The sequence below is a fragment of the Sitophilus oryzae genome, unplaced genomic scaffold (genome assembly GCF_002938485.1).
Source record: "Sitophilus oryzae breed Bouriz unplaced genomic scaffold, Soryzae_2.0 scaffold_186_pilon_pilon, whole genome shotgun sequence".
Classification (NCBI taxonomy): domain Eukaryota; kingdom Metazoa; phylum Arthropoda; class Insecta; order Coleoptera; family Curculionidae; genus Sitophilus; species Sitophilus oryzae.
The window spans coordinates 1066580-1088435 of NW_022146579.1; the positions used below are offsets into that span (position 1 = coordinate 1066580).

The 21856-nt window shown below is 33.0% G+C and overlaps 1 protein-coding gene across 2 annotated transcripts in view; it reads right to left on the minus strand.

Moving 5' to 3' along the window:
- Nucleotides 1-21856, minus strand: part of LOC115883354 (pleckstrin homology domain-containing family G member 5) — a 432893-nt gene that overhangs the window by 13500 nt on the left and 397537 nt on the right. For both annotated transcript variants that reach the window (XM_030901711.1, XM_030901710.1), the window contains 3 exons: nucleotides 20564-20719; nucleotides 8165-8392; nucleotides 2106-2311 (listed from right to left, as the gene is read on the minus strand). In XM_030901711.1, coding sequence (XP_030757571.1) covers nucleotides 2106-2311; nucleotides 8165-8392; nucleotides 20564-20719 — 590 coding nt within the window. The remainder of the gene's footprint in view (nucleotides 1-2105; nucleotides 2312-8164; nucleotides 8393-20563; nucleotides 20720-21856) is intronic.

Sequence of the window (21856 nt, forward strand, 5' to 3'; positions counted from 1 at the left end):
ATGTATAATGTTTGTTAAATTGGTTAAATTGTAAGACAGCGCCTCCTAGCGCCTCCTGTTAAATGCTTATTATTATTTATATAGCATGATATAGTTGAGAATGTTCTTTTAAACTATCTTGTAGCCTTAGTTTGTTAGATTCCGATTTCCCAGTCAGGAAAACTCCATCTAGATACTCCAATATAATTTCAAGCAATTTCTCATAGCCTCTTATACATTATAAATATGTTTTTCCGTAGACTGCAGTCTTTTCAAAGTCTCTTCTATGTGACTTGAAAAAAAATTGTATGACTCTACGGCTAATATTTTCGGAGATACAGCCGAGAGCTAGTGGAACACCCGGTAGATGATTTTTTTACCTTATATATGTATAAAATCAAAATATTTGCCTATATACTTAACCTAAAAAGCCATAACTTTATATGAACAGAAAATTACTTTACTTGTTGTTCAGTTTATATCGTTGGAAACCGTTGCCGGCATTTTTTAAGTTCATAGCCAACTATGATTTCCACCTTAAAAAATATATTTCTGACAAAAAGAGCGAGTATAGAAAAAACTGACTATGCCACTGGATTGTGCTTAAAAAGTACCTTAAGAACATTTTACGGACTTCTATTATTCCGCGAAATAAAAAAGTTATTGGCAATTTTCAAAAATTATTGAAAATTCAAAAAAGACCTTTTATCTCAGTTGGCAGAGAAAATATCGACAGGCGGTTTATGCCATTAAACATGCCTCAGAAATCGAGCCAATGGCATCTATGTCGGTTTTGCTCTATCTAGTCAGGAAATAAGGTTTCTTTGTTAAAACAGACCAATTTTGACCACCCTATACATACCTTTCGGTCTGTACTCCTTTATAATATCTATTATAAACTTGTATGTATGTATGTATATAATATCTATTGATTTTTGATTTTGGTATAAAACCAAATTTCTAAATATATGATAATCACGACACGCTAAATTATGGACAGAACATATTTTCTATTTTGTTACTTTTATCCATACGTTTGTCAGAGTTAAAACCCGAGCTTTTATCATATCAACACATTTCCCGCTAGTAAAAATTCACGTGTCACTATGCTTTTTTTAATCAAAGAGCAGCAGTTTTATCTGATTTGTCGCTTTGCCTAAAAATATACACGAACGTAATTTAGCATTTCATGACGCTTTTAAAAATATTCCCGTTTGGAGGAAAATTTGCGCAGTCACAGTCTATTATATCGAAATTGTAACGGATTTATGCAGTTCGTGATTTTAGATATTTTGTTTTGGTTCGGGATAATAAAATAACGTTTTAGCTTTCCGTGTGGAGTCGTCAACGTTTTAATTTAATAGAGTTGGCAGTCATGCCTCGTCGAATAACGAGCAGAATATTTCTTTGTTCGAAATTACTGCGTTTTATCGACTGACAAAATATTCAAACTTAATTATTAAACATAGGACTAGTTAGTCGGTGGTTTAGTTTGGGTTAAAATGGGTAAAAGTGTATCTCCCTTATTATGAAATTGTAAGTGCATATATTATTATTGCATATGTGTTACTTGCTTACGGTTTGTGATTGGTATTTCGTTTAAATTATCGTTTTTTGATCTGAAAAAATAAAAAAGTTATAGGTGTGAGCCACTTTTGAGACGCACCCGGTATTGTGTCCGGTATTGTGTATTACATTACTTTCTTACTGTTTGTGATGACACGGCTTGATATTTCGCTCAATTATTTGTCAATTAAATAATGGTGGATAATCGTTTATTATTAATATTTCTTTTTGTTAAACCATAGGCCAGAATACACACAATAACAATATAAATACAGGGTGAGTCTTAAATAGGTGCAAATATTTCCAGTGTTGGTAGATCTCGATAAAAGAAACACATTTTCTCTTGGCAAAAGTGTAAAATCTATTGACACACACTGCTGATTTATGCTCATCTCGTGAGTAAGAGTCGATTTAGACAGTCGCCAAGTCGGTAGGCCATCGGCACTGATATGGTCGAGGACCGTGGTTCGGATTCCGCGTCAACAAATTAGGCCCATTCCAGATTAGCCTTGGCAGCAAAATTGAAATATTAACGAATTCAATTACTTTATTAAACCTACCTGTGGCTGTGAGCCAGGCTGGATACTCTACTAGCTCTCGACGACGAAGCCATGGGCGATCTGGGAGCCAGCTGTAAACTGTGGTAGTCGCTCTCCAGATTATAATCCAGGTTATAGTCGGCATCAAGACTTTCCTCTCCAAAACTGCTCAGCTGTTTGGCTTGTGCGTACAGCACCTGAGCCTTGGCTATACCTTCTTTCCAACCCTGCAAAGAAAAAGAAACTTTCTATAGAATATTTTTTATACACACCTTTTATCTACTATTTGCTACTATTATATTTTATATACCTATATTTATATATTTATTATCATCTTCAAATGACCTCTCACATCTAAAGGGCAATTATCTTTTACAAAAAACAGAAACAGTATGGCAAGGATGAAAAGCACCACATAAATCTCACCCCTATATAAACTCTAGCAGAACTTCCACGACTACTGTTTTTAAAGGAAAAAGATCCTTCTAACATTTACTACATTTTTGTCTCCTTAATGTTATATTTTGAAATTGAAAAATATATTTTATATCAATTAAACTTTTAATTACTTAATCTAGCGCGCGATTTTTAAATTCATTGTTGCCAACCATGGACATATGCAGCGCCGCGCCGGGCTGACTAACCGGAATTTAAATTTCGCGCTGGGGATTCAGGTGGTAGCTCTGCTGTAAGAAATGTCAAGTTGCCGCATTTATTTATTTATTTCTTGACACTGCCATTTCGTTTTGACACTTTAGTTTTGTATTACGAATTTTTGGTTTAAATAAATAGTGTTGTGATACTTTAAGCTTGAAAATGTTTACTAACAGACCTTGCAGTCGAACATTGTTCTTTTTAGAACCTCTTTTAAGGCGAAGGGTACAAGATAGCTTAATAGCCGAAAAAAACTCAACTTTATTAGCATAGTTTGAAAGGAAAAACGGTAGTAATGGCCTTTTATGTTCCTTAAGTTCTATTAAGAAGGTGAGTTTTGTTGATGTAAATAATAACTGTTTATATATTTACAATTAATTTATTTTTGTTTCCTAAAATATTTTGATTAAAAGAAAATATGTATAAGTGGACAACGCTGTGTCGGTCAAGCTTAATCACGTGACTAAAAGTTTATTTGATATGAACTGTATGTCGGAATTACAAACAGGAAATCTGATATAGTAATTTCTCGGAACAGTGAACTACTCTGTATAATTCGCAATAATACACTATACTTTTTCCCTTTTTTTTATTATTCATTTTCAGCTGGCTTGGGTAATAATTCGAGGCATCGAACGCTCACCCCGGATATTTACCAGATGATTTTTTGCATCATCTGCTTTATTCAATTTTCAAATTATTGTTGTTTTACATATTTTCGATAGATCGTATCTCAACGCGAGATGCCTCTACCCGAAAGCGAAATGTCGAGAAGATGTTATTAGAATTTTATGGATCCAAGGATCAATAGACCTTTTTGAGGGTAAAAGAATCGTTTCAAGGAAGGGCATATCCTTATCGAATAAACTCTATGAATACATATTTCGTATTAAACGTTTTGATGGTGTTCCTGATAAACTCTACGAGATTTTTCGTACAACTTGTTTAATGAATGCATTTTAAAATCTAATTTAGATACCTAACCTGAATTTTTTACATTATAATTACTTGAATTTACTTTTAACAAGTGACGACGCGTAGATTTAGGGGAAGAACATCGACCTTACAAATCTATTGTGTCCCCTTTTCTTAAGTTATAACTCATCATACAGTCTCACGGCTTTGACAAAAGCGAGTATCTGTCACGGTTTTAAAGAGGTTAGTTTTCCATCTCCTATATCAGTCGTACCAAAGTTTATGACACGAAGCGTTGTCGTCTCGGCGCATTCAGTAATGAGGTGTTCTGGTGTTTCCTCATTTTCTCCACAGAATCTGCATTTGACACTGTTTCTTAGCTTCAATCTACTGAGGCGTTTATTAAGAAGAGTGTCCTATTAAAAACCCCGTTACAATCCGAAGATTATTCTCACTTAAATCAAAGAAAATCTTTGATTCTTCTCGGTCGTAAGTTCTGAGAAATTTCTTCGAGTGTCTTAACGGTTGGAATATTTTCATTCCAGGTTAAATATGGAGTCTTCCATGTTCTTAAGTTCTGCTTTAAGTTGGGTTCCGCTTGGGAAGCAGAACGGTTCTGGTCCAGTTAGTGGAGTATTTGCTCTTTTTCTAGATAGATCGTTTGCTTTTTTATTACCTTCTATCTGGCTGGCACCTAGAGTAAAATTAATTCATTTTCTGTGTCTAATTTGTTCAGCTAGGCATTCTTGATCAAGGGTTACATGTGCACACGAGGCAGTTTAATACATCGAACGTTGCTAGAGTGTCGCGGAGAACAATGGGTGCAGGGGGTAAATGTTTGACCAATTAGACCCAAGCAGCATGAGCAGTGAACGAAGCAATCAGGCGACGCGGTGGTATGTATCTGATGAAAGATGGCAACACGGGTGGAATTTTACGCATATTCGGTATATATTGATTGGGAGTTTTGTTTAGAAGGTAATAGATAGGTTTAAACCTTAATGCCAGATATAAAAATTGACGAAGATTTTGTGTACAAATTTCTATGACGAATCGCTTTTGAAATATAAAAAATTAATGAAAGAATGTTATATAATACGAATTTAAATTAGTTAATTTTTCTAAAGAAGTTGCACTAACTTTTCGGGTAGGTAGTCTTAACACGGTAAAGTTAGTCTTCACAAACATTACTTTAAAGTGTTTTTTGGATTTGACATAATGACACTGATATTGAAAAATTGGAAAATTTTATTTAATGCTTTGCGACTGAAAAATGTGAAAACCGATAGCCTATTTCAAGTTTTTATTGTTTTTTTTTGTTGTATAATATTTTATTGTCAGAAACACAATTTAACTGATTTGTTTTATCAATCGTTTTTGTTGAATATAATTCTCGATATTTTATAGTTTTGGATAGCTTTGCAGAATAAAATAATAATATATTTATGCAAAAATAGGTTTATAGAATTTAAAATAAATGTATGAGAAACTGAGCAAAAATAAAGCAGAATCAATCATCTGTAATACAAAATACCGTATGATCGAAAAAACGGCGTCAAAGACGGCTGGCGAATGGCAAACAATGATCATTTTGGCGAGGTCAATCTCTAGACGTCATTTACTAAAAATTGACATAAAACTTCAAGAACCAGCACTGGTTATAGAAAGGATAAAACAGGATAGAACGTTTCCAGACACACAAATCTATTTTCGAAAAAATATTTTTTCTTGAATTTTAAACTATTAAAAATAATTTTTACTGAAATAAAAACGAATTAAAACATTTTTAAGACAAGCAGTTTCTGGCAGTAAGCGCAATTAAAAAATAAAGAAGAGTACGGGCCAAGGAAATTAGGTCTAGGGCTTGACCTCTCCAAAATTTTCATCGATTGTCATTGCCCACTCGTCTTTGAGGCCGTTTTTTTCGTATGGTACCTGTTGATTAACAAACATCGTTGAAAATTAACATGTGGATATGTTTATCCACGTTAAAACCCCAGCTTATATCTCTGTGTTTTATCTGGGTTATTTTTGAGGTGAAAAATGGGCTAGAAAAATTTGCAAATTCATGTAGCTTTTAAAAGTAATTTTGTAAATTTTACCCAATGAATTTCCATTACATACGAATTAAAATGGATTTATGGATTTCGTTGTTTTATGTAACACTAGCGTGTACCCTCGACGTCGTTCGCGTCGAATTAATCATTTGTAATGGTGATGATAAAGCAAAGCAAGAATTTCCATAAACGTACAAACTGGATAAAATTTTCTCACATTTATGTCAGCATGAGAAATAACAATATGGCGATATTATTATATAACTTGGTAATATATGAGAGGTAGTTTCATCTCGTTGGAATTTGACCTTCGAAAAATCCGTTTGCCAAAAATAAGCTTCTTACGTCAAGCAGTTTAAGCAGAATCGTGGTTAAGAAATTACCCAACTTTTTGGAACACCCTGTATGATTTTTTAAAAAATTGCAAAATATGTAAAAAAGAAGAAAGACGAACCGAAAGACTAACCGTTTTTTAAATAACAAATATTGTAATATTTGAGGGGCGTTTTCACCCTCTTGAAATTTGAGATTCGAGAAACTCCTCTTTATCGAACCTCTACACCCCACAGTCAATCCGTTTTCCAACAATCAGCTTTTTACGTCAAGCGCTTTAAGCAGGATCGTGACTAATGAATCACCAGATTTTTCGAAACACCCTGTATACATTTTTAAAATTTTTTAAAATATGTAAAAAAACAAAATAAAATATACGCGTTTAAGAGTTTTTTCGGAAACTTGCTCGTTTTTTATAAATAATATAATAATTTTATAATAAAAATGATTGTAATATTTGAGGGGTGGTTTCACCCCCTTGGAACTGGAATTTCGAAAAATCCCTTCTTACCGAACCTCTACATCCTAGAATCAACCTGTATGCCAAAATTGAGCTTCTTACGTTGAGGTTTGAGCAGGATCGTGATTAACCAGTGAGTTAGTCACTTAAGGATTTTATATATTAGTATAGATTTTAGTACAAAAAAAATAAAATAATGTTGATATGGTTTTATGTGTATTTATCGTGAGTTTACTACATTACTAATATAGGTATGACGATTATGCCATGACGAATTATGAAGAACTGCGTTTTTGCAGGACCTGGCACTTTTTTACAATAATTCATGTTTTTGACGGGATAAAATTTACCAGAATTAGTAAAAAAATCAATTCTAATGAAGTAATAAACTTCGTTATCAACAAACAACATCAAAATATAATTCTGAAAGCTAAACAATACTTCGAAATAAATTTTACCAGCAAAAATCTTTTTGAAATCCCTAAAGTATTATTGGCTGCTTGTTCTGGAACGGATTTAATACATTCTTTATTAAGTTTTCGTTGCTATCGTTAAGGTTATATTAGATCTGTTCAAATAAAAATAACAACAAAATAACAGAAAAATATAAGCAAAACGAATACATAAGATATTTCGTAATATTATATTTCACTCTTGAGGGAGATATAAAAAATATATATTTTTTAATATTATTTCTTATATTCTGCAAACAAATTCTAGTACCAATATTTACTTTAATACACAATTTTTATATGGCCTATAAAATATTTCACATAAGTCGATAGGGTCTCTTATCGGAAGTATATTGCTTCTTTGCATTTTGTAAATATGAAATGAAATTGTAAACCCGATACTTTTGATATTTATTTCGACTAAAAACTGAAAAATACACTATACCATGAGTGTTTTAAATTCGACTAGGATCTAGGACTAGGACTAGGAAAATAGAATGGGATCTTCCTAGATCTCATTCTATTTACGTAGTACCATTCTAAACGTTAAGAGATATACGGGGTGGTTTAAATTGGGGCAAAAGTCCAATGGTGCCGAAAAATATATAATAAAGAATATTCTAGTAAGAACCAATGTGTTTGAGAGAGATGGTTATTTTAGTTATGTGCGTGTAAAAAATAAGAAACATGTGGTAAGGCATAAGCTTCTAGAAAATTAAATAAACAATCCAGGTCATAATATAAAAGTAGTATTTTTCTACTACGAGTATATATTAAGGTTATGAAAAATTATAAAAAAGGTATCTGCTAAAAACTAAAGTGTTCTTGAATAGTTGTATTTAGATATTTGAAATATTTTTTTTGCCTCTAACGACGGGGGGAGATATAGCTCCCGAAGCCTTAAGCATTGTTTATCGTTTAGACACATTTGTTTTATTAGTAAAAATCCACTGACATGCTGGTTTCCGTTTAGATTCAACGCAGTGGTGTTTACAAAAATTATTATTCTTATTTTTTAAATTTCTTATTCACTGTCTAAATATCCACGGTTTTCTCAAGATCAATAAAAGTTCATACTTCATTTAGTGTATTTTTGACAAATCATTATCTAACCGAGATGGTAACATGCTTTAATTTTTTAGAAGATGCTAATCATAGACAGGGAAATTATGAACATTTTTGTTACAGATAAATTGGTAGAAAACTTACCTTAATTTTCCTCGAATCGTTGCTTTGCAAAATAAACGCCGCCACTGCCATATCGAACTCGTTTCGGTAAATCACGGCCAGGCTCGGCGTTTCTCGGTTCAGTTCGTGGATGACGAGTCGATCGACGAGGTAAGGTTGTCGGATTACGCGCATGGTGGCTCCTCCTTTCTTCGTCGATGGTTTGCAGATGAGCAGCATGTCGGTTAGTAGAAAACAGTGGACTTCGATCTGAAAAAAAAGTTGTTATTAATTCTTAATTTCTCAAGCCATTTATGAATTAGAAAATATCGGAAACAAGAAGTAACAGTCAAGTAGTCTTAAGAGCGATCAACACAGTAAACATGAATTCGAAGTTGGTACAAAAATGCTTAGAGAAGCTGAACAAATTAGGCAAAGAAAATAAAGTTCTCCTACTCTGGGTACCAGCCCACTAAGGGATAGAAAGTAATTAAAATTCAAACGATCTAGCTAGAAAAGGAGTGAACACTCCACTAACTGGGCTAGAAACGTTCGGCTTCACAAGTAAAAACCAACTTAAAGAAGAACTCAAGAACCTGGAAGACTCCATTCGTAACCTGGAATGGGAATCCTTCAACGATCTTAAATACTCAAAGAAATTTTTCAAGATTTACGACCGATAAAACTCAAGGATTTTCCTTGATTTAAGTAAGAACAATCTTCTGATTGTCACGGGGTTTTTAACAGGACACTGTCTTCACTCTGAGAAGTAAAATGTCCACTGGAGAAACAGGCAGAGGCACAGGCATAGAAAGGCCTTCACTCAAGGACCTAATTCTTAAACCACAAAGGAACTGCTAATGCTTAGCAGAAATAAAGTGCGTATTACAACAGGTCTCTTGACAGTATATATTATAACTATCTGAACAAGCTCAACATGTATCAAGGAAGTCTTTGCTGCAAACTCCGCGTAAAGATCCTGAAACAGCGGAGCACATAATATGTCACTGCGAGGCTCTGGATCGCAAGCGTCACTTTTTATTTGGGAAAGCTAGACTAGAACCGGAGGAACTATGCTCCTATCCTATCAAGGACTTGCACAAGTTGGTGCAGGGTACAGGGATAGGAGAGTGTGTGCAGACATAGAAAGGAGATAAACACAAAAGACCTCACAGGTCTCAATATCTCCGACACAGGACGGCCTCTTAATATTGAGAAAAAAAGCTTCTTATTAAGCTCATACAATTGATTAACAATGACTGAAATAGTTCCATTATTTCATTGTGCGAAATGCTAGTACTACAACTCACTGAACTAAACGAACTAGACTTTTGTACTATTCCTTTGCTGAACGAGGTCGGAATATGGAAATTGGTTAAGTGAACTAAACTTCCCAGCTCTACCACTGTCCAGCTTATATTACTTTGAATCACCCTCTATATATTTAATCGCAAAAAAATGGGACCAATCGGATTGTAAGTAGATTGTACCCGAGACACCACTGGCCAGCTTAATAAATTAAACTGCCAAAAATAAAAGTGCGAGGACCGTTCGATTTGACAGACAGACTGGTTTTTGCCAGCAGCGCGTTCGTTAAAAATTGCCATTTGTTTTACTATTTCTGTGCGCCAGACTCAATTAGTGGGCCCAAATGAAAAAGCTTAATTGAAAATTTGCAGCCGAGAAGATGCGTACAAATTGGCAATTGGGCCTAACAGACGGATTAGCCGTGCATAAATCAAAAGAATTTAAAAATCGTATTATTTTTTTACTTTCTAATGTTTTTTTCCGTACATACATATGTTCTGACAGTATAATCAATAGATATTTTCCCGGTTTTAGGAAATCAAAAACTCTTCTGTACGTATGAAAAAAAACTTTGCTCAAAAATATTCGTATATCCGGTTAAAAATTTGTTTGTTATCAGCCTAAACGTTACATATAACGTAAGTGTCTCAAACGTCTAGGTCGCTGCAAAAAGTTGTGTCAAATGTTCTCAAACAAACTTGTAGCAGACAATGTAGCAAGCCATTTTAACGCCTAGGCATAAAAGTAAAGCTCTTTTACGCCTAAACATAAAATTAAAAAAATATGTTATTAAACTGACATAAAATATCAAATTTAACGAGCGTAACCATAGTGTCTCGATATATAATTATATACAAGGTATTATTTTTAAATCTTTTTATATTATTTGGAACGTTTAAAATTGTTTTTCTACTAGCCTAGAAAATGCAGTTTGACACACGGAAAACTCCATCTGAAATTGGCGTTTTGCAAACTGTTGTCTGCTAAGGATTTAGCGCACGACATGTGTCATTTTGCACACGACATGTGCCAATTTTAACACTTTTAACCTCCAATGTTTAGCTGAAACGCCAAACTGAGAGTCTCAGAGAAACTCAGAGTCTGCTGCTAATTTGTAGTCGTAGAAAAAATAGCGTAAAAAACTCGTTCGTAAACTTCTTTGTACACTCGTTCGACTTGTGGCTCGAGCCAACAAACTGTCGAACTCGTGTGCAAAACGTCGTTTTCGAAACTCGTTGTTTAATATACTACTAAAACATTATTTGTGATGTTTGAAAAAAATAGCTTGTTCCATTCGGAGTAAAAATGACTCCTCTCCAAAAAAATCCTATATGGTTATTTCGCCACAGCAAATAAAAACAAGGCTGTACTTAAACTGCCGTTAAACGGTAGCTTACTAAAATGCCGTTAATAGGTATGACGTCGTTGATGTGATGCACTTGACGGGCTTTATGAAATATAGGAATTTTATAAGGACGCAACGCTATCCACCCCACCAAATAACCAACTTAACCAACGCAACTAACCTCGACACTGATAAAAAAATATAAAAAACAAATATAAATTAGTAAAAACCAACGAACCCCACCAAAAAACCAACTAACCAATGAATTAACACCCTCCAAATAATCACGCTAACCAACCCGCCAAATAATTAAACCAATCCAACTAAAGAGTGAAATCAATATAAGTTCACGATATAAGCAAAAAAAAATATAAAAAGTCTTGGTCGGAGTGAGATTTGAACCACGGACCATTCGCTCACGAAGCGATAGCCTCAGCCACGGAGCCACAGGCGCTCTTGCAAAATACTTATAGGTAGGCATTACTTTCCGCCGACACGAACGACGTCACAATATTTATTAACGGCATTTTAGTAGGCTACCGTTTAACGGCTGTTTAAGTACATCGTAAAAACAAATTAAAAACATCTAGACCCTTAAATGTTCGAATTTATAAAAGGGGAGCCTTAATTTTTATTGTATTTACAATAAAAATGACTTCAAGTAATTTTTATACTTTATTCTCCAATTTTGTTTATTTCTCAATACATAACAACTAACAACACCATAACAACAAACTACCCATAATTCTATGCTTCCAGGAAGGAGTTGTCAACCTAGTTTTTGGCGCTATATTTAAATAATTCTTACAAATTAAAGAACATAAAGATTATTTAAGAAAGGGCGATTTCACAAATCTAAGATTTGTCAGCATTCATGGGACACAGGGCACAGAATAGATTTTAACAACGCCAAAATTATAATGAAAGAAGCGATAGCCCCTAAAAGAACAATAAAAGAGGCTTTTTTAATATAATCTAATAAAAATAAATGTATTGCTCATGCATCTGTAGATGTTAGTAATATATGGCAATAGCTTCTTTGATTTTAAAAAACATACGTAAAATTTAAAAATAATCATACAGAAAATTTGAAGCTTTTTGGTTTTACCTTATTAAGTAATTGTTATAAGGTAGTAATTGTTAATTTTGAAGTTTACCTTGATATAATGTTATTTTAACAGAACGACAACGGTTTTTGTAGACGTATCTGTTTAAAAAAAAACTGTTCTCGAATAGTTGGATTTACATATTTTAAATAGTTTTTTTTCTTTAATTTTTTGTATTTTTTTGCTTCCGACGACGGAAAGAGATAAAATTTCCGAAACGTTAAGCATTTTTTTGTTCGTTAGGCAAATTTATTTATAAGTAAACTCAACTGCTGACAAGTAGTCTCCGTTAGATTAACGCCCAGCAGTGTTTACAAAAAATAACTTTAATTTTTTAGGTTTTTTTGCAGTGGCGAAATACCCATATAGGATTTTTTAGGAGAGATGAATCCATCACATAGATATAGACATTTTTTAGGAATGACTTTTTGTGCCTCGTCTGTAATATCGAACAGCCTCGCTGTCAAACATACAGCCTCGCCACAAAAGGTATCATTTTTACTCATAATAAATCAATAAATCAATATACTATTTTTTTCGAGATTTTTTTCCAAAAAAAAATGTTTTAACCTCCGTCTGACTTTTTAACATAGTGCAATAGAAAACATTTTAAGCCACATTATAAAACCACCAGAGAATATTTTAAGCACCGTTTTTTCCATTATATAATTATTAACATCATATATTTCCACTTTTCGTTGCCGTAAGAGAGAACGAAAAAAAGGCCAATCAAATCTCCCGATTTTCCCAAAATGTCTTGTTCACCGGCTTTGACAGCACCATTATCTACTCCGATAATCTGATTAAGAAGGCTGTTAATTGATTTATCTAACCCCGGAAGGTCGCAGGATTTATCAGGTCGGAATAAATTATCTATTACATTTTGGTTTCAGTTTTCAAGGGTGTGGTTTTGGACAGTTGTCGTTTAAGGGTCATTCAAGGGGAAAAATCTTTTTTTTTTCTTGAAATATGTGTCTAAATCTAAATAATAAAATTATTTTTATAAATTTTCAACACCTTTCTAAGATAACTCTTGGCTTTACTTGTTAAAGTCTTCAAAAATTATTGAAATAGCCCATTGAAATTCCACCTTAAGACTAGTGTGTCCAAAATATTTCGACATATACATCTGCTTAAAAGTTTATACTAAAGGTTTCTGATTTCTTTTTCGAGAGTCGACCTCTTCAAAAAATGCTGAAATCATACAGGGTGTTTCAAAAAATATGTGCTATCTCTCGTGCGAAATTCCTCTCGTAAAAATAAGGCTCATTTTCCATATTAACATAGATAGGTCCGATTTCTGCTTTGTTTAGTAGCTTCGGGGGGTGGGGGGGGGGGTGATAAAATATTTTAATGCTAAATAAATGTCGACATATTCACCAGGGACGTGAATATGGCTTGTCACCGGAATATTTTTCTAAAAAAATATGTGCGCCACCCACTTTTTTAGTTTGTTCGATTCCTACTGTTTAGTCGTTTCGGTATTTTATTGCCATGAAAATCGCAGTTTTAATTAAACAAAACGCAGATTTACTTTTAAATTTGTCAAAGAAAAGTGACAAATTTCAAATTAGAAAAAAATAATATACTCTACTATACAGGGTGGCGCACCTTATTCGTCGCGGTTGATTATACGAAAACGGAAAGATGTAGAAACAATTTTTTTTATGTGTATATGTAGAGAGGCAATATGCATAATTTAAAAATATTTTGAAATGTACAGGGTGTGTCAGAACTAAGATTCATACCAAAGTTATATTTTTTCTTATGGAACACCCGGTATTTTATTTAATTTTTGGATTCTTGGGCATAAAATAAGGTATTTATTATAAGGATTTAATATGTTTAAATGCTTTGGTTTTTGAGATATCTAAAGATATTTAAATATGCATGCTATAATAAAAAAGTTAGTCAACACCTTGTACATACATTACTTTTCAGAGTTAATTTTTGTGCTGAATTTGAAGCCAGAGAAATAAACTTTACTAAAAAAACTTATTGCTTCCTTAAATGTATACAGGGGTATCAAAAATTGCTGGTCTATTTTAAATATACATTTTACATAATGTTTTATAAAATAAAATCACTAGTAATATATCCATTCCTTGTGCCAGCAGATACTGCTTCATTTTTCTTAATAAAATAATAAATACTTACTTATTAACTTTATTGTAGGTAAATTAAATAAAAATAACCTGTTATAAATTTAAATAAAGTCCATAAACTAATGTCGATTTTGAAAATGTCTACTAAGTGTCACTAGAAAATTGCCATGGCGACACCAGCCATTTTGATTACAATTTTATTGAAAAAAACGCTTTTCATTCAAAATCTGAGCCAGATAGGTATAGGAAACCCTAATATAGTTTGAAAGAGCATTTAAATCTGCTTCGACTTATTTAAAAAAAATACATAGTGTTGTATTTAAAATGACGAAGTTTTTATGTAAAATAAATATTTAAAACAGACCAGCAATTTTTGATACCCCTGTATACATTTAAGGAAGAAATCAATTTTTTTAGTAAAGTTTCTCTGGTTTCAAAGTCAGTACAAGAATTAATTCAGAAAAGTAATGTACAAGTTGTTGACATTTTTTTTATTATAGCATGCGTATTTAAATATCTTTAAATATCTCAAAAACCAAAGATTTTAAACATATTAAACCCTTATAATAAATGCCTTATTCATTTTATGCCCAAGAATCCAAAAATTACATAAAATACCGGGTGTTCCACAAAAAAAATATATAACTTTGGTATGGATCTTGGTTCTAACACAACCTGTACATTTCAAAATAATTTTAAATTATGTCCATTCCCTACCCACATATACCCATGAAATATTTTGTTTCTACATCTTTCCGTTTTCATATAATCAACCGAGGCGAATGAGGTGCGCCACCCTGTATAAATATTAGATTTGCAAAGAAAAATCTTATGACAACCAGTAAAATTTACCATGATTATCAACATAATTCCTTTTTTATCAGCCAATTCGTTTACTTAATGCGACAGCGGGCTCTTCTTTTTTAACCGGGACCATGGAGCTTATAAGAATAAGAAAAAAGTGCGCTTTAAGTCCCAAATGAAGTTATACTTATTAGAAATTTATTTTTTTTTCTCTATAGAATTTAAATGTACAAGAAAAAATGGTAACATCCATTTAAAGTAAGAAAATCTAGTTCTTTGTGCTATAGGTATTTTTTTAAAATAAATGTTACTACCAGTGTTATTATCATGGTTATTAAAGGAAATGCAAATCCTCTTAGGCAAATTGTTGGTGCCTTTGAAGTCGATATATATTACAAGGGACCTATAAAGTCGCACTTGCGAATATTCGCGGCAATATGCGAGCTGTTTTCCTTTGTCCTTTGTGCAATTTTGAGATTCTCCCTTTTCTATCTTTCCCCCGATTAAATCAATTCCAATAGGAGGCCCTCCCGTATATGAGGTTCTCCAGAGAATTCGACTAGCCTGGAAAGAAAAAGAGGGAAATTTCCGGGAGTGGATTTTGAGGGGTCAAGTTTGAGAAGGTCGTCGATGAATTCATTTAACCTTCAGAAGATGATCGTTTAATACAGTTAACAGTAGGGGAATCAAAGCGGGGATTCTGGGATTTACTCAAGGGCGGCACAATAACAGAAGGGTACGTCCATAATGCACCAGCTTTCCGTTTCTCGCTTTATCGCGTCCGACTAGCGGTGAAAAATAGAGGAACAACAACATGCGAGTGACCATACTAAGCCAGTCAGCCAGCTTCAACCGGCTTAAACTAGAGATGAGCTTAATAGCGACTTTTAAGTCATCGGTATACCGGGGACAGCGACCAGATGGTCGCTGGTTACTTTTAGCAGCGACTCAAGTCACCGGGACCATCCGTCGGGGTATACCAAATACCGCTTTTCTTCATCCGATTCCGTTTGCAGCTTGAGCTAGGAGCCGAGACGGTGACCGGGCGTATACAGGGTGAGTTTTCTACGATGTTCTCTATGGGTATCTCGAAACTACTAGAGAGAGTCCGTTAAATGGGAAAAGAATTGCAGTTTTGTGGGGTCATAAATATGGGCCTTTCAGATTTGTGAAAAAGTTCATGGCTTATTAGATATTTCGAAAAAAACAAATTTCGGATATTTTAAAAATGGTCCCTAATTCCATTATAATCTATTTTTAAACAAAAAGTTTTCAGATAAAAGTTGTAAATAATCACATCCTTAATGAGGCTATGTTCTCCGTTTTTTTTTTAAATGGAAACCATAGTTGCGCCATTTTTCAAGCTTTTCAGCTATAATATGTTTTATCCGAAAAATTACTGAGTTATAGCCAATTCTTATCTTTCTTGACTAATTGCACTTAGTTGGCTTGGTATTCTTATTCTGTTATTTATTTAATTATTATAATTTATAAAAAAAGACAGAATATTTTATTAAACGGTTTTTTACAATTTACATTACACAAACTAAAACTTAAACAAATAATATCCCTACATACACTTTAAGTTATTTTAGAAAATGTTCAAAAAATATACCGCATAAAAAAATCTAAAATGGATAGGTCAGGTGATCGACCTCTTCTTATCCCTGAGTTTCAATATTATATTATATATAAATAATTGTTAACATTTCTTTCATGATGGGGGAGTGTCATAATAAAAATCATGTTGGAATCACTCTATTGGTGCGCGAGTCTCTAAATTTAACTTTTCTAACATGTCTGGAAAAGCGTTCTCTAAAAAGCGTATGTAACGTATCCTCGAAAATGTATGGCCAAGAAAAGTTAAACCAATATTCCTACACACTTTTCTTCATTTGAAAAATTCATATTTACAGTTTTTGGTTATTTTAATTAATGTTTGGATGTGACAGTTTGACATTTTTGAAAGCAACGACGATTATACTTGTTTCCATGGCTAACTAAGTGAAATTGTTTAAAAATGATAAGAATTGGCTATAACTCAGTAATTTTTCGAAAGAAAAACATATTATAGCTTATATCGCTGAAAAGCTTAAAAAATGGCGCTTTTTATGAAGTCATGGCCAACTATGGTTTCCATTTAAAAAAACATATATTAGTTATATGTCAAAAATGACAGGCTTTATTAGAAAACGGAGAACATAGTCTCATTAAGGATGTGATTATCTACAACTTTTATCTCAAAACTTTTTGTCTAAAATAGATTATAATGGAATTAGGGACAATTTTTAAAATAGCCGAAATTTGTTTTTTTCGAAATATCTAGTAAGCCATGACTTATACCATGACTTAAGCATATTTATGACCCCACAAAACTGCAATTCTTTCCCCATTTAGCCAACTCTCTATCTTCAGTAGTTTCCGAGATACCCATAGAGAACATCGTATAAAACTCACCCCGTGGATATGTGTGCCAGCGATCACTGAATACTTTTTACTTCTACCAGCGACCGAAGTCGCTGGATAAATTAGCTCAATCGATACGCCACTATACGTCTATTAAATAGTTGCGATGTTTATTATTGTCGAAAAGAAAAAAAGTAAAAAAAGGGAGTAGTTGTAATAAAAGTGTGACAGAAAAAAACGTGAACGAATTATTAGTTTTTATTAACTATAATTATTTAAATACACAAATTACGAAATATTATGTCTAAAATAATATTTGAATTATGTTCATCACAAAAACCAAAGATTGAATGTTTTAGATTCCATTTCTTTTTGTCTAGTCAAATAAACGTATACTATGTTCCTTTGGGAAGCTTATTTAATATTTAATATGACTATTTATGGTAATAGATTAATTTTAAATTTATATCCCGTTACGAGAGCCGCTCAAATATACTTGTTTCCCACATAATAAGCGTTGATTTTAATAGGCATCACTTTCAATTAATTACGGAAAGATACATACATTTTACTGAATGTCAGGTATGAACAGAGGATGTTTTTTTATTTAACAATATCCGAACAAGTTCCGTATACAATAATAATAATCTTTATTCATTTAAAATCACAAGTATACAAAATTTTACGAAAAAATATGTTTTCTGACTATTACATAGTTATACAATTAAATTTGTTAGTTAAACAATTTTGCAATTGATAATTAAATGTATACTAATGTATTACATTTTATATGATTCCAATAGTAAGTTGTGATTTCCAAAATTATTACAAAAATTCGCAGTACTTCTAAAAACGGTATCTTGGGAAACCATGTATACTATGCTCACTTGCCAATAAGAATTTCTAAGTTTTACTACTGTTGTTGCTATTAAATTTCTGTTTTGATCGACGAGAAATATCGTACCTAAGCCGCGTTTTGTGTAAAGATATACCGGCACATAAATTCTTCCCGAACTTTTTATGATTTCTACTCACGTCGCCGATACGTTTGACAGATGAAAATGCATTCGACGACGCTGCAGATGGTGCTACGAACGCTATTTCTTCCTTTTTATTTGGGAATTTTCTTGTACGATGCAACAAAAATCAGAAACGTACGAATGTTTGTGACGTATAGTAGCTATTGGAAAATTGCAGTGCGATTTGCCGGTATAGTATTGGCTGATTTGAGAGCAGATGAGAATATAAACGCAATTTGATATATCAAGGAGAATCAGGAATAAATATGTTGATTTCTTTTTGGTTGGATTGATAAGGAAGATTTTTTTTTCTTATGAATTTTATAATTCGTTAACAAAAAATCATTATGATACGCGCAACCTTTGGTTTGATTTTTGATGACGAGTAATGATTTTTTGTTAACGAGTTATAAAATTCATAAGAAAAAAGAAATGTGACTTAAAATAATGAAATTTCAACCTTTAATACCTTTCGAACGGCGAGGTTTACAAAAAAATTGTAAGAGACCTTTTTTGTAGAGAATTCACTTTCTTTTTCTTTCTAATAATAAAGAAAAAATAGAAAACTGAAAGGTGGAGGACCTTCCTATTAAAATTAAGAGCTCATACTTGGGGAGAATTTTTTCATAACCAACCTTTCTTTCGGAGCATAAAGTGAAAAAAAATAGTCAAAAAGACCCACCCTACTGTACAGGGTGGGCCAAATTGGACGCTTTTAAGGAGAAACGCCCTTTTCTATATAGGAGATAGACGAAAACTAATATCGGTGTCTGCAGCTCAATTTTTATGAAAAACATGATGGTAAAAACTTCACATCGATATCTGTTACCGTTTCGGAGTTACGGGGTGTTTTTCAAAAATGTGCATTTTTAATAAATCGCTCTAACTTTTTTGCTGTGGAAAATTTTGTATTTCTATGAAAACATTTCCAAAGCACCTTTTTACGTAGAATTTAAAGGTTTAAGTATAATTTATTTAAAATTGATAATTTAAGAATTATGAGCAAGAACATTGATTTTTTATCCGAGACACCCTGTATAGTTTTATTTCATTGCAAATAATTTAAAATTATCTTTCAAAAATATAGCAGACTTAATATTTTGCTCGATTCCTCTTCGAGATACAGAGTTTATAAAAATTCGCCCACTTTGAATAAGTAGGCTTTGAACGGCGCGGCGCCAGCTGTAATGCCAAAAAAATTCTAGCTGGGAGCAATTAAAACGAAAATAATATTTGCAATGAGAAATTTTATAACAATTTAAACTATATTTAACAACATCAACACATTTAAACTATATCTAATAACAATAAAAATGAATAGCAAACCAAGACATGAGATTTTGCTACAGGTGTTTCACATATCGACCGTGTTCTGTTATAGACAGACCGGACCGTTTTTGAACATTTCTCGCGAAATTCATTAACTCAGTGGGGGCGAAAGATACCCTCGCATAGCCATTAAGTACTTCTGGTCTATATTATATGGGCAATTTAGAAATAAGAATCTTTATTCTTCCGCAAAGATAAAAATCCATAGGCATTAAGTCCGGCGGCCTCGACGGCCAACGGCTGGGATCTTGGTTAGATATTTAATTATTCTCAAAATTGGTTGCAAACATTTGCTGATAACTTCAGAGTTCTGAGGCGGTGCCTCGTCTTGCTGAAAAAATATGTTTTCGAGTTCCATTAGGGGCAGATCATCAATAAGGGGTCCAAAGCCTACTAGATAAAAGTGACAAACTTTTAAAACTTTTGTCTTTCGAAGGGGACTATAACAAAATATCAAGTGTGCTATATTTTTGGAAAGGTAATTTGAAGTTCTTTACAGTTAATTAAAAATATACAGGGTGTCCCAAATAAAAAAAACAATTTTTCTGTCGATAACTCTTAAATTATTAATTTTTAAAAAATTATATTTAAACCATTAAATTCTACGTAAAAAGGTGCTTTGGAAATGTTTTCATAGAAATACAAAATTTTCCATAGCAAAAAAGTTACAGCGATTTGTTATAAATGTACATTTTTGAAAAACACCCCGTAACTCCGAAACGGTAACAGATATTGATGTGCGGTTTTCACCATCATGTTTTTGATGAAAATTGAGCTCCAGACACCGATATTAGTTTTCGTCTATCTCCTATAGAAATAGGTGTTTCCATTTAAAAGCGTCGAATTTGACCCACCCTGTACATGTTTGCCTCAAATTAATAAGCAACAAGGAGTCACACTCTGGACAATAATAAGATTCCCTACCCTAATATTTCTTTAAAATAAAGTACCTTCACCTTACGGCGCAAAGTCGAGACAACAAAAAGGACACCGCTCGCAGTGCTGTCCATAAATCTTACCTTGGAGGCCCCGCTGTCCTTCAGCTTGAGATCGCCCTCTAGTAACAAATGGCGCTTTCTTTCCGGCGGACAGGCCAGCATAGGCCGCGTGAGGTCGAGCTGCGTCAACGACTTCTCCTTTTTCAGGATGCGCTCGATGTCGTCGTCCTTTGACTCCTGCAACAGGACAAAAATGGTTAGGAATAAATGAGAGGAGTTAAAAAAGGAAATTCAGAAATTTGGAATTAGAAATTTTTAAAAAAAATGTTGGAGGAACCAATTTTTCTTCGAAAACAATTAACTGAAGTTTAGAAGTGGCGAACGTTCTTCTATCGGCGAAAAACCCAGAAGTCTTACAAGAAATTTATCTTTGGTCTAGACCAGTTGTTCTTTTATTATACAAAATATATACAGAGTGATCCGAACTGTATTCCGGAAACTTTTGCAGCATATCCTGCAGATGCAATATGCTTTAATGCGCAAGTCAACCCAAACAGTTCTCAATTTGCACCATGTACCGAAATTACCCTTCTGAAATCGTATCTAAACGATCTCAAGGTAGGTTGGTACGCAAATTTAATAGGATCGTCCGATAACCGTCAAATCTTGGTTGGAGCACATTTGAATTACTGCGCACGAGCGTGATCGTTCGGTGACGGTTCTGCGGCGGGTTGGAACAAACCTCTTGTTAACATGTTCAATTTATGTGAATGATAGGTATTGATAATTTCGAATTCCAAATATCTCGAGAACCATTACTCGGCGGTGATTTTTACCAAAAGACCTTTTTTATGTAAAAAAACGCCGCGTATGTATATTTTTTTACTCAGTAGCTTTATACAGGTACGGACAAAAAGTTATTACTCTTAGGTGGCTCCCTCTATAAGTAGGAGTCATATTGACATCAAAATTAAATTTATCATGTCAAAAAACTCCCAGACACCAATTTTCATACAAATATTGACGATACTTCATAAATTATAAAAATAGAAATAAAAATGAAACTTCTATACCTTGTATCTCCGAAACTAAGCATTTTAAGACATACATTTACACGATCTTTTTTACTTATTTTTATTTGCAGAATATGTTGCCAAAGTCTCCGGAATACAGTTTGGACCTCCCTGTATAATATTTAATATTTTGTTAAAAATTGCTGGTTTAGAGTTTGAAAACTCTACTATCTATCTTCAAAGGTAATTAAAAAACTTTCATCTTTATAAAATTTTGAAGTATCGTAATTTGAAAATGCGGAATATAAGAAAGTTTTCCACTACACGAATAATATTTCTAACTCATAACACTACTAAGAAC